An 11,641-nucleotide genomic window follows, 5' to 3' on the forward strand; every position below is an offset into this window, starting at 1 on the left:
AAGAGTCCCAGGACCATAAAATAAGGGAAGGGGACCAAGACAGTTGTCCAATGAGGAGTTTATGTCTTACAAAGTAAAAAAATGTGAATTTCACTATGAAAAGTGTGAAAATAAATTTTTTATTTTTTGTTTGCTGGCTCTGTTGGTATGTAAGTAGTTATTTTGTTATTAATTCATTACATTCCATAAATACTTACAGGGTATGAAGTTTGTGTAAGGTGCTGATCTATGTACAAACCAGAGTCCCTGTCTCCACAGAGCTTACGTTCTGACAGGAGACAGCGAGTACTAACTACCTCAACTCCATGGAATCTATGTCTGTTAGAGGAGTGGACAGTATGGGAGAAGGAAGTAGAGCAGGGTGGGCAGTCAGCGGTGCAGGAGGGTGTGTGGGCGGGCAGCAGTGCTCCATAAGGTGGTCGGTGTAGGCAGTGAGATGGGAATGAACATGTGGAGTACCATCCTGTCCGGATCCCCAAGGAAAGAGGGTTTCCAGAGTGGGGAGCAGCCAGAGCAAAGCAGGCAGTGTGCCTGGGTGTTGAAGAAGCAGAGGAGGCACGTGTTGGGTGGAACAGAGTGAGCAAGAAAGAGAAACAAGAGTTGGATGTCAGAGAGCACTGAGGGATCATCCTTATTGGGCTTGCAGGTCACTTCAGAAACCAGAGAGGCATTGGAGGGCTTGGATAGAGAGGGGACATGGTTTTACTTACAGGTTAAAAGGGTCACACAAATGGGGCTGGGAAGAGGATAGTCCCAGGGACACTAGTCACTGTCATTCCTCAGGTGAGACAGATAGTGACTCAGCCAAAGTTGAGTAGCACAGGAGATGAGAAGTCACTTTTGGAGATCCAACAGGGTTCTTTCTGCAGAAGTGTCATGTCATGACGTGTCCACCATGTCTCAGAAGACCAAGGCCTGTGAAAAGTGGTGGTGATTTGGGTGCTTGTGTGATGGAGTGAGGGCAGGTTTTAATGGAAATCACTGTGGGCTCTAGTTTTTAATGCACATGTAATTCAGCAGAGGAGAAACACATGGGCAGACATAATAAACTTCAACCAGTTTTCAGTCCTGTTCTAAGAGGAGCCAAGCTGGAGCTGTGATCTCAGAGTATGGTCCCTGGAACATCAGTCTCAGCATCCCTGGGAACCCCTTAGAAATGTGCATCATTGGATCCACCCCAGATGTACTGAGCCAGAAGCTCTGGGGGTGGAACCCAGCTGTCAGTGTTTTACACGCCTTTCTGGTGATTGTAATGCTTTTGGAAGGTTAGAACCCCTGAGTAGAGTCCTTCATGGAGGGCTGGAAACCAGGAACACAGGTTACTGAGGGAGTCTCTTTGATATCACTTCTGGGTTTCAAAGGTGTGGTAAGGTGATCTTGTCCCAATTCAGAGTGGTCACAGCTCAGTCTATCAGGTCAGAGCCTCCCGCCTGGTGCTCACCCCTGCCTGCCTGGGCCCCCCACCTGACAGTATGTGTTCCATGCCTCCCTACCTGTGTCTCTCCACTTTCTCACTCCTGTGTCTGTGTCCACAGAGGAGTTTGTGGTGATTGGCCCCCCGGACCCCATTGTGGCAGTGCTGGGTGGGAACGTCACGCTGCCCTGTCATGTGTCCCCAGCCATGGATGTGGAAAACATGGAGCTGCGGTGGTTCCGCTCCAAGTTCTCAGAAGCAGTGTTCATCTATGAAAACCAGCAGGAACAGAAAGAAGAGCAGCTGGCCCAGTACACAGGGCGGACCTCGCTGGTGAAGGACTTCCTCAGCCAGGGGGAGGCCACTGTGCGTATCCACAAGGTCCAGGCTTCTGACAACGGGCTGTATACCTGCTTCTTCAGAAAGGGAAGTTTCTATGAAGAGGCCAGTTTGGAGCTGAAGGTGGCAGGTGAGTGGTTGATCTATATTTAGTGTCCTGAGAGTTGGAGTTGGGAGTGACCTCAGGGGCCAAGTGAATCAGTCCCCTCATTTTAGAGATGAGGAAAGGAGCGATTTTCCCTTATTGATTAGTTCAATAGGAATCCTTATAATTCTTTTTAAAAATTTTTTAATGGTTATTTATTTATTTATTTATTTATTATATAATTTATTGTCTAACTGGTTTCCATAAAACCCCCAGTGCTCATCCCAACAGGTGCCCTCCTCAATGCCCATCACTCACTTAATTCTTTTCTTGTTGTTGTTAGAAAAATCATCAGTTTATTTCTTTTTTTTTAATGTTTATTTTTGAGAGAGACAGAGACAGAATGAGAGTGGGTTGGGGCAGAGAAAGAGGGAGACACCGAATCTGAAGCAGGCTCCAGGATCTGAGCTGTCAGCACAGAGCCCGACGCAGGGCTTGAACTCACAAACTGCGAGATCATGACATGAGTTGAAGTCGGATGCTCAACCGACTGAGCCACCCAGGTGCCCCAATCACCAGTTTATTTTTAAGTTTTCTTTCCTAAAAGAAAGTATTACGACTTGAGTATAAAATCACATTTTTGTTAAATTGATGAAAAGTAAATCAGAAATATTTCTTTTGATTTACAACTCTGTCATCAATGCATGCAAGTTCAGGAGTACATTCTTTTAAAATTTTTCCTCTAAGGACTGGCTAATTATCTGTTACTCAACACCCCTTGCCCCCATTTTTGCATTAATTTGTCTATCCTAACAACATACCAGTATCTTTTTTTTCCCACGCCTGAACTTTATTTATTTATTTATTTATTTATTTATTTATTTATTTATTTATTTAAGTTTACATCCAAATTAGTTAGCATATAGTACAACAATGATTTCAGGAGTAGATTCTTTAGTGCCCCTTACCCATTTAGCCCACCCCCCTCCCACAACCCCTCCAGTAACCCTCAGTTTGTTTTCCATATTTATGAGTCTCTTCTGTTTTGTCCCCCTCCCTGTTTTTATATTATTTTTGTTTCCCTTCCCTTCCGTTCATCTGTTTTGTCTCTTAAAATCCTCATATTAGTGAAGTCATATGATTTTTGTCTTTCTCTGACTAATTTCACTTAGCATAATACCCTCTAGTTCTATCCACGTCGTTGCAAATGGCAAGATTTCATTCTTTTTGATTGCCGAGTAATACTCCATTGTATATATATACCACCTCTTCTTTATCCATTCATCCATGGCTGGACAGTTGGGCTCTTTCCATAGTTTGGCTATTGTTGATAGTGCTGCTATAAACATGGGGGTGCATGTGTCCTTTTGAAACAGCACACCTGTATCCCTTGGATAAATGCCTAGTAGTTCAATTGCTGGGTCATAGGGTAGTTCTATTTGTAGTTTTTTTTGAGGAACCTTCATAGTGTTTTCCAGAGTGGCTGCACCAGCTTGCATTCCCAACCCACTTAATTCTTTATACCCTTTTAAGATATATAGAATCCCTACTAAGTGCCAGGTCCCCTCTGGGCACCTGAATACATCAGTGAACCAAATAGAGATCCCTGTCCTGCAGAGTTTATGTTAAAGACAGCAAATAGACAGACAGATGGGTTATAGAGGATGTTAGATGGTGGTGAGTAGAGACTTAGCTAAGTGGGTATCTGGGGGTGAGAGTTCCAAGCAGAGGAATACTCATGTGAAACAACCAAGGTTGGAGTGTGGCTGGTGTGTCTGGGCAGACAAGGAAGCCATGTGGTTGGTGAGACAGGTTGGTGGGAGGTTGGTGAGGAGTGACAATCCTGGTCCATGGGCAGAGAGAAGGGATTGATCTTGAACACTGCATGAGGAGTACACACTTGAGCAGGTACTTGAGTGAATCCACAAAGTGTTCCAAAGAGCCCTGGTGGATGACGAAGGGCACAGAGAGCATGGTGATTGTGGTTACGAGCAGTTCAGCAGTTAACCAAATAGTCCTGGGGCTGGAGTGGCCCGGGTGGGAGAACTTGGGAAGAAGAGGTTAGGGGCGATGCCAGACCATAGAAGGCTTTGTGTGGTGTATTACGGAGTTGGGAGGAAGAGCTGAGGAAATTTTAAACAGAGCAGTGAAGGGAGGTGTTTTTGGGAGGAGGTTTGCTATGACAGCTGTGAGAGAGGGTACATAGAAGGTGAGCAAGACTGGAAAAAGACATGTAGTTACAGGGTGGGGAGGATGGTTCCCTGAATTGATGTCAGAGCAGTGGAGTGGGAGAAGAGAAGGGGTTCCAGTGTCAGAGATGTTTGGAAAGTAGACCCAACTGAGTGGGTGGATTTGGGGACACAAAGAGTTTGGGGGTTGGAGAGAAGGGACTGGAGACTCCTAAGGTTTTTTTTTTGTTTTAATTGTTGTTTGTTTGCTTGTTTTTTGGCAATTTGTTGTTTAGTAGTAGTATTTAGAAGTATTGCTATTTTGTGTTGTTGATTGCTGTCATAATGCTGTGCAACATAGACAGAAATCTCAGTTGCGCATAGTAACAACCATTTATTTACTTTTGAGCATTAGGGGAGTTCAGCTCACCTGAGCTGTGTTTGACAAATCTTAATTGTGCTTACGCATACATCTTAAGTGTAGGGGAAATATAATTAAAGACAAAGTCTCCGAATCCAGAAGTCGTCTTCACAAAGGTAGTAGGGAAAGAAAACATTTTTATTATGGCATTAGCATTAACCAGTAAGTGATGTGCATCCCAGAGAATCTACCAAGGGGTTTCAAAGACAGAAGAAATCTCACCTTTTTACATAACCATGCAGACGCAACTTGTTACATACATGTTCTCTGGATAGACAGTTACTAGCCCTCAAGTAAATGGACTTGACAGTATCATTTGTCATGGGCAGCGCACCCTAAATGTACTTGGTAATTGGGGTGACCATCTATGTTAGCTGATTGGCTTTATCCCAAGGAAAACAAATTCTCCAATCTTAAAAGTTAAAAAAAGCATTTTAAATTCCAGTGTAGTTAACATGTAGTTTTATATAGTGGCTCAATATAGTGCAATATAGTGGTTCAACACTTCCTCCTGTTACTCAGTAGAGATTTCAACAGAAACTTGTCAGGCCAGAGGGAGTGGCATGATACATTCAGAGTACTGAAAGGAAAAAACCTGCAGCAAGGCTGTCATTCAGAATGGAAGGAAAGATGAAGAGTTTTCCAGACAAATAAAAGTTAAAACAGTTTGATTTTACAACTTCTCCCATCTTTATGGAAGATCTTTATGGAAGACAGGAAGTGGTTTTGCATTTGGGCCCTGGTCCCCAATGAGGTTAGGCTCCTACACTCCCCCAGTAACTGGGAGAGAGGGGTGCTGTCCACCTTGGTGTTAACAGTTCAGAAAGAGGGCTCCCAAGGTCTTGAGAAACACATTCCTGGATCACAACCCTGACAAAAGGCCTATGTAGTTTTCGCAAAGGACGTGTATACATTTCAAAGAGGAGAGAAAGCCCCCACAATCACAAATTTCCTCAAGTAAATGGCATAAGAAAAGGATGGGAAGGGACCTTACTTTCAACAGGGACAAGAAGCCTCTGCCTTTTAATATATTTTGTCCTGACAGTCGACCTTGACTGGGTTTACTCACATGGGTGAAGTTCACTGGGCTGTTGGTTGATCTAGGACAGCTTTGGCTGGAAGGACTGCTCTAGCCCAAGCATGTCCTTCCTGTGGCAGAGGGCAAGGCAATGGCACAAGTACTTTCCACCTCTGCTGGAGTCACATTCCCTGACCACTCATGGCCCAGATAAGTCCATGATGGAACCCGGAAGCAGAGTGTGAAGGCATTAAATATATGTGGCAGAAGGTGAGCTGGATGTGAAACAGGCTGAAGGATTTGGAATATTTTCATCATCAGCCTATCACAGAGAAGCCAAATATGAATCAGTTCAGGGTTTGAGTTTGAAGCATCTGTGAGGAATCCTGGCAGAGCTAACATGTGGATATTAGTGGGAGGAGCTCAAGAAGTAGGTAGGGCTGTCAAGGATGGAAATGATTTACCACAGGGCAGTGAGTGTGCTAGCGGATGCCCTGGAGAGTGTGTGAGGTGAGAAGAGCAGAGAGGGATAGAACTTGGGTCAAAATTCCTTTGTGTTACTCTGGGTGATGGACTTCCCAGCTTTATGGATGGGAGAAGAGCCCTGCCCTCTGCAGGTCCCCATGCTCCTTCCTTCTGTTCCCTGTGGCAGGACCCCTGCTCTAATCCTTGCAGGGACCACTCCCCGGGGAGCCCTGGAATGCAATGCTACACCAGAGTTGTGCAGAGGAAGGCTCTGCTGGCATCCCTGGATTCTGGAAGGCCTCCTTGTGCTCTCCAGCTTCTCTCTCACAGGTGTGGGCTCTGTCCCTCAAGTGCACATCACAGGGCCAGAGGAGGACGGGGTCCGAGTGGTGTGCACGGCCTCGGGATGGTTCCCAAAGCCCCAGATACAGTGGAGAGCTGCTAATGGGGAAAAGTTCCTGACATTCTCTGAGACCCATGCCCAAGACACTGAAGGGCTGTTCAGCGTGGAGTCTGCTCTGGTGGTGAGGGACAGCTCTTCAGGGAACATGACCTGCTCAGTCCTCAACCCAGTCCTGGACCAGAAGAAGGCAATGGCCATTTTCATCCCAGGTCAGTACTACTTCCCATTCCCAGCAGGGCCAGAGGGAGTGGCCTAGGGTTTCTGTGCGTGTTGGGCTGGGCTGCCCTGGTCTGTGCCGCTGATGGGGTCTCTGGCTGGCCGCAGAGCCCTTCTTCCCCCAGGCCTCTCCCTGGAAGCCAGCTTTCATAGTGAGCCTCGTGGTGCTGATGCTCTCACTCCTTGGGGCTGCCTGTTACATCAAGACAGAACATACTGTAAAGAGGCAGGAGATGCAGGAATGGGAGAGACTGCACAGGGACAAGGAGGAGGCCCGGCGGACAAAGGAGGAGGCGTTGAAGGCCAGAGGTAAGGCAGTTCAGGAGCTAAGGCAGGCAAGTGTGGAAGCTGGTGCAGAGGACAAGCTGACAGCAAGGGGCTTGGCTAGAAGCAGGTGGCTGAGCAGGTCCAGAGAGGACAGCTGGAGCTGTGGAGGCGGGTGTGGAGTTAGATCTTCAGGATACCAAGAAGTCCTTTTATGGGTTCTCTAGGTGCAGTCTTTCCTTTCTTAAGGATGGGAGTTCAGACTTATTTTTCACTCTCTTTCAGATGAACTCAAAGAAGATCTCGGTAAATTCTGTTCTTTCCCCAGAAGTTTCTGAGTTCCCTGTGTAGGAGACACTCTGGTTATTAGCTCACCAGTTTCCTGTGTTGTCTTTCAGGCAGGAGAAAATCCATTTACCTGGGTGGTGAGTGACTCTCCAGTTGTCTTTGGGTCTCCTGTCCTACCTAAGCTAAGGTGTCCCTTCTCCATGTTTCAGGCACAGACATACGGACCCTTCCCTGGGGCAGAAGTGGAAGCTGGTGGGGGGCAGGACCCTGCTCCATGGACTTTCCCTATCTGGGGTGCTCTTTCCCACCCCGTGCTTGGGAACCTGGGGTGATGGTGGTCCCTGGAGTCTGTCACGCTTCTTGGGTTTATTCCAGTGCTGAAACCCCACCATCTTGCCAACTTTTTAGCCTTCAGTGCAACTAGTTCTCATTCAAACTGGATGCTCTGAGATTTTGGTAAAGAAGCTATGTAAATAAATGGGGTCATTAAGTTTAGGAGTGTGTCCCCTCCATATAACACCATCCAGGGAGAGTCTTTTCTCTCCAGTTCCTGGAGGTGCTGGTCACAAAGTGATGGGTAGAGGACTGGGAAGACCATGGGTGGGAATGTGGTGGGGTCAGCTGTCAATGCTCCAGAACAGTGATGTGTTTTCTGAGAAAGTTTGGCCCATTTTACCCCACAACTTACCTAACGTCCCTGTCCTTAATTCATGTCCCCTTTTGTGTTCTTTCCCAAATATCTCTTTGCTGGAAAACATTGGATGTAATAATGATTTCTGTTTATAATTATGGAATAATTTATATTTTATTCCCTAAAATATTTTCATAGAAGCAAAACTGAATGGAGATAGAATAAAAATATTTGAGGTTTTTAAGGCACAGGATACTAAATGGCTTTGCAAAAGGCCACACAGCTGCAGCAGGCTGGGGTGAAACTCAGCCTGCAATTCAGGCTTTCTGACCTGTGATCCAGGGAATTTCCCCCCAATACCCTGTTGTCTGCACATCGCAGGAGGATATCTCCTCTCCAGCCTCCCTACTCTGTTGGGAGTGTCACCTGTAGTACAGAGAGGAGGCAAGGCCAGTAGATCAATGCTAAGCATTCTTGTTCTGGCTCATATTTCACTAGAGTGTGTCCCTTTTCAGGCTGGAGGAAGGCGCAGTTGTATGCAGGTGAGTAACTCAGTTTTCTGTGCCCTTACCCCTTCAGCCTCAACTCTTCCCCCTTCTCTGTCAGTACACCCCATACCAGGACAGGGTGCGTGTCCCTGTTCTCCTTGTCATGTAGTCGTTTCCTTGTGAAGACTTCAGGGACTCTTCTGGGAAACACAGATCTGCCTCCTTTCTGACATGTCTTCTACTGTAGGTCACTATTAGGCTTAACAACTTCATCTGAACACACCTTGTTCAACTGATGCTTTTGCTGGAGCAGTGACGAAAGAGTGCTCATTTACAAGGGCAGTTGGAACACAGTAATGGCTTTGTAGACCAGAAATTGCTGTCTCTAGAAGATTTCAGATATCATTCTTGCTTGCTTATGATTCAGGTATTCCTAAGGGGATCCTTGGTTCTGAATCCATTTTACCCTGAAATTCCTACATCTTGCAGATCTACTTTTGATTTTCCTGTTTTTGTCTCGGTCCCCTGGAATGGTGGTCATCATTTGTTTCCTCATGCTCCTTGTCCAAGTTGGGTTTCTTCCTCTAAACTTCCCTGCTTGCTGTGAAAGTAATTGCTTTAAATTGCCTGTTCTGAATCTGAGATCCAGAGCTTCCAGGATATTTATGGACTCCTGGTGGTGGGTCTGAGAGCTACCTGCAATTATATACAAAATCTTATGTGTATGTTTGTGTAACAGAGGAAGAATTAAAAAAATTTTTTTTTGAAAGAACTGTAACTTATAATTGTTCACAACCATTATCTCTCCTTTAGGAGAATTGCATGTTTACCTGATGGGCTTGATACTGGTTTGATTTATCAGGGCAATGTGTGACGATATGATAGGAGAAAGTTAGAGGAGTGAAAATTGTTTATCAGAGAAAAGTTGGGAACAAATCGGGGAAAGAAAAGCAGTGAGGAAGAGAGGAGATGAGAAGGGAGTAGAAATCCTGTGATTCCTCTTGGAGAGATTTTGGGTAGCTCAGAGTGGTGGAAGAGAGACCACAAATCATAATCACGGTGGTTTGAGTGTAAAGTACACAGAGGGTGTGCAAAGTTTTGGGTGCACAAGAAGTAATAAACTCCCTGATACCTCTTTGAGAGATTTCTGAAAAGACTTACAGTATTTTGAGCAGTTTTGAAGTACTTTTCTGACTGAGTTTGCTTCTGATCTGAGACCATCTCAACCTTCCAGTAGCAGTTGGGGCAAGAGTGTGGTGAGGCGGATCCTAAAGCAGTGAAAGGTTATCCAGAACACCACTTAGCACCAGTGTGAGTTAAGAATCTGGGTCCTTTGAACCTGTGTGAGGTGTGTATGTGTGTGTGTGCATGCACGGGTGTTTGTCCCAGCTGTTTTGTTCATGATCATGGCCATGGACTATGAGAGCAGAGAAGGGGGAGCCAGGGTTGCAGGAGACCTGGGGCTAGATGTGTGAGGAAACCCCCTTAGAGAGTCTCACTGATTCTTGGGATTTAGTTATTAAAAATAAGGATCAAATAGTCTTCTTTTAGCATTCCCCCTTCTCTGATGGATTGAAGTGCATGTGTTTTAATGTATACCTTGTATACCTTTTTATTTTGTAAGGACAGATACCATCACAGTAGAATAAATATTTGCATATTGATTGGCTCATAGCGTGAGGTGAACTAATGTCTGAAAGCATCATATTTAAAAATTGAAAAATAATTTGTTAGTGTCATGAATAAGGGGGCCTAGGACATGACCATATTTGGGTACCTACTACGTGGGGTTTCTCCTGGTGATTTTGATCTCTCTGAGCAGTTAAGGGGGGAAGCAGATGACTAGACCTGATATTTTTGATTTTCCCTTACATATAGGGATATTTTTCCTCCCAATAACCCACGAAAAGGGGAAACAAGTTCATAGTGTCTGTCCTTTCACTGGATGTATGTCTTTCCTGCTTGAACTTCTGTCTCTCCCTTCCTTGAAACCTCTCCATTGCCTTCTGACTAGGGACAATTTCTCTGATGCTGTGTCCTGAATTCTCCTCGCCCAGGGCTTGTAGTTGTCTTCCAAGTTCAGCTCTGCCAGGGTGTATGGTCTCTACCATGGCTTAGATTCAACCTCCAAGTTGAGTTTAATCAATTCTTTAGAAATAAATGGAGGCCTCAGAATTTTTTATCTCCCTAATTCTTCTCAAGAAAACCTAGCTTTCAGGATAGATGTGTGGCTAAGGATTCTTGAGAAAGCATAATATGATGGTGAAATCTGGGTCTAGAGCTTTCTTTTCAGGTTGTTATCCAGCCTCTCAGTGGTTAAGTTTTATAGCTTGGCTTTCATGGGAAGGCTGTAGCATGATGGCTGTGTGTGTGTGTGTGTGTGTGTGTGTGTGTGTGTGTGTGTAAAAGAAATAAATGCTTCAGTTGAATGTTTCCAAACGATTTTTCCAAAAGATATCGACACTGATATGTACAGTCACCTCAAATCTCTGATTTGTTGTTACATTTGTGAAATATGGTTCTCTTGTAGACTGGCGGAAGGAGAAGTTCCAGGCCTGTGAGTTACTTCTCATTCTTTCTGGGTACTCCTACTGCTGCCCCATGGCCTCTGATGTCTCCTTTAGCTTGCTGTGGTGATACAAATGCTGGCACCATCAACGGTTGTGCAGTGGGATGGGGCAGTGAAAGTCACATAGCTGAGCTTAGTGGATGTGACTGATGTTGGATTCTATCTTTTTTTTTTTATTTATATATGAAATTTATTGTCAAATTGGTTTCCATACAACACCCAGTGCTCATCCCAAAAGGTGCCCTCCTCAATACCCATCACCCACCCTCTCCTCCCTCCCACCCCCCATCAACCCTCAGTTTGCTCTCAGTTCTCAACAGTCTCTTATGCTTTGGCTCTCTCCCACTCTAACCTCTTTTTTTTTTCTTCCCCTCCCCCATGGGTTCCTGTTAAGTTTCTCAGGATCCACATAAGAGTGAAACCATATAGTATCTGTCTTTCTCTGTATGGCTTATTTCACTTAGCATCACACTCTCCAGTTCCATCCACGTAGCTACAAAAGGCCATATTTCATTTTTTCTCATTGCCACGTATTCTAAATAGATATCTTTCAGTCCTTGAGTCCAGACTAGTCCTGAAGTTCCCTGTCACGCATCTAACCCTCAGATAAGTCTTATGCTTACTTCTCCTGCTTGGAGAGCTGTGTACTTGAGTCACAAGACTCTCATCTCAGGAGGCTTAGCCCTTCCCATATGCAACTAGGTGTCTGAGGGTGGTGGTGGTGGTTTTGTGCCCTTGTTATGGGGCAGGGGAAGGTCTTGCATGATTGGCAACTCTCTCTGCAGTGTCTGTCACTCTGGATCCAGCGTCTGCACATCCTCACCTTGCTGTCTCTGGTGGACAGACTAGTGTGACCTTGGAGGACACAACTG

At 45.3% G+C, this 11,641-nt stretch overlaps 1 protein-coding gene across 1 annotated transcript; it reads left to right on the plus strand.

Annotated features, from left to right (window-relative positions):
* Positions 1-393: 393 nt before the first annotated feature.
* On the plus strand, positions 394-11,637 carry LOC121024028 (butyrophilin-like protein 1; the record flags this gene model as incomplete). Its single annotated transcript, XM_040466343.1, has 8 exons — positions 394-1,883; positions 6,241-6,522; positions 6,638-6,838; positions 7,079-7,099; positions 7,192-7,218; positions 8,228-8,254; positions 10,731-10,757; positions 11,555-11,637. Coding segments are annotated over exons 1-8 (930 nt in total), but the record flags the coding sequence as incomplete, so codon positions are not given.
* Between the last annotated feature and the right edge of the window lie 4 nt (positions 11,638-11,641).

This window comes from Herpailurus yagouaroundi, unplaced genomic scaffold (genome assembly GCF_014898765.1).
Source record: "Herpailurus yagouaroundi ecotype Mexico unplaced genomic scaffold, PumYag 580, whole genome shotgun sequence".
Lineage (NCBI taxonomy): Eukaryota > Metazoa > Chordata > Mammalia > Carnivora > Felidae > Herpailurus > Herpailurus yagouaroundi.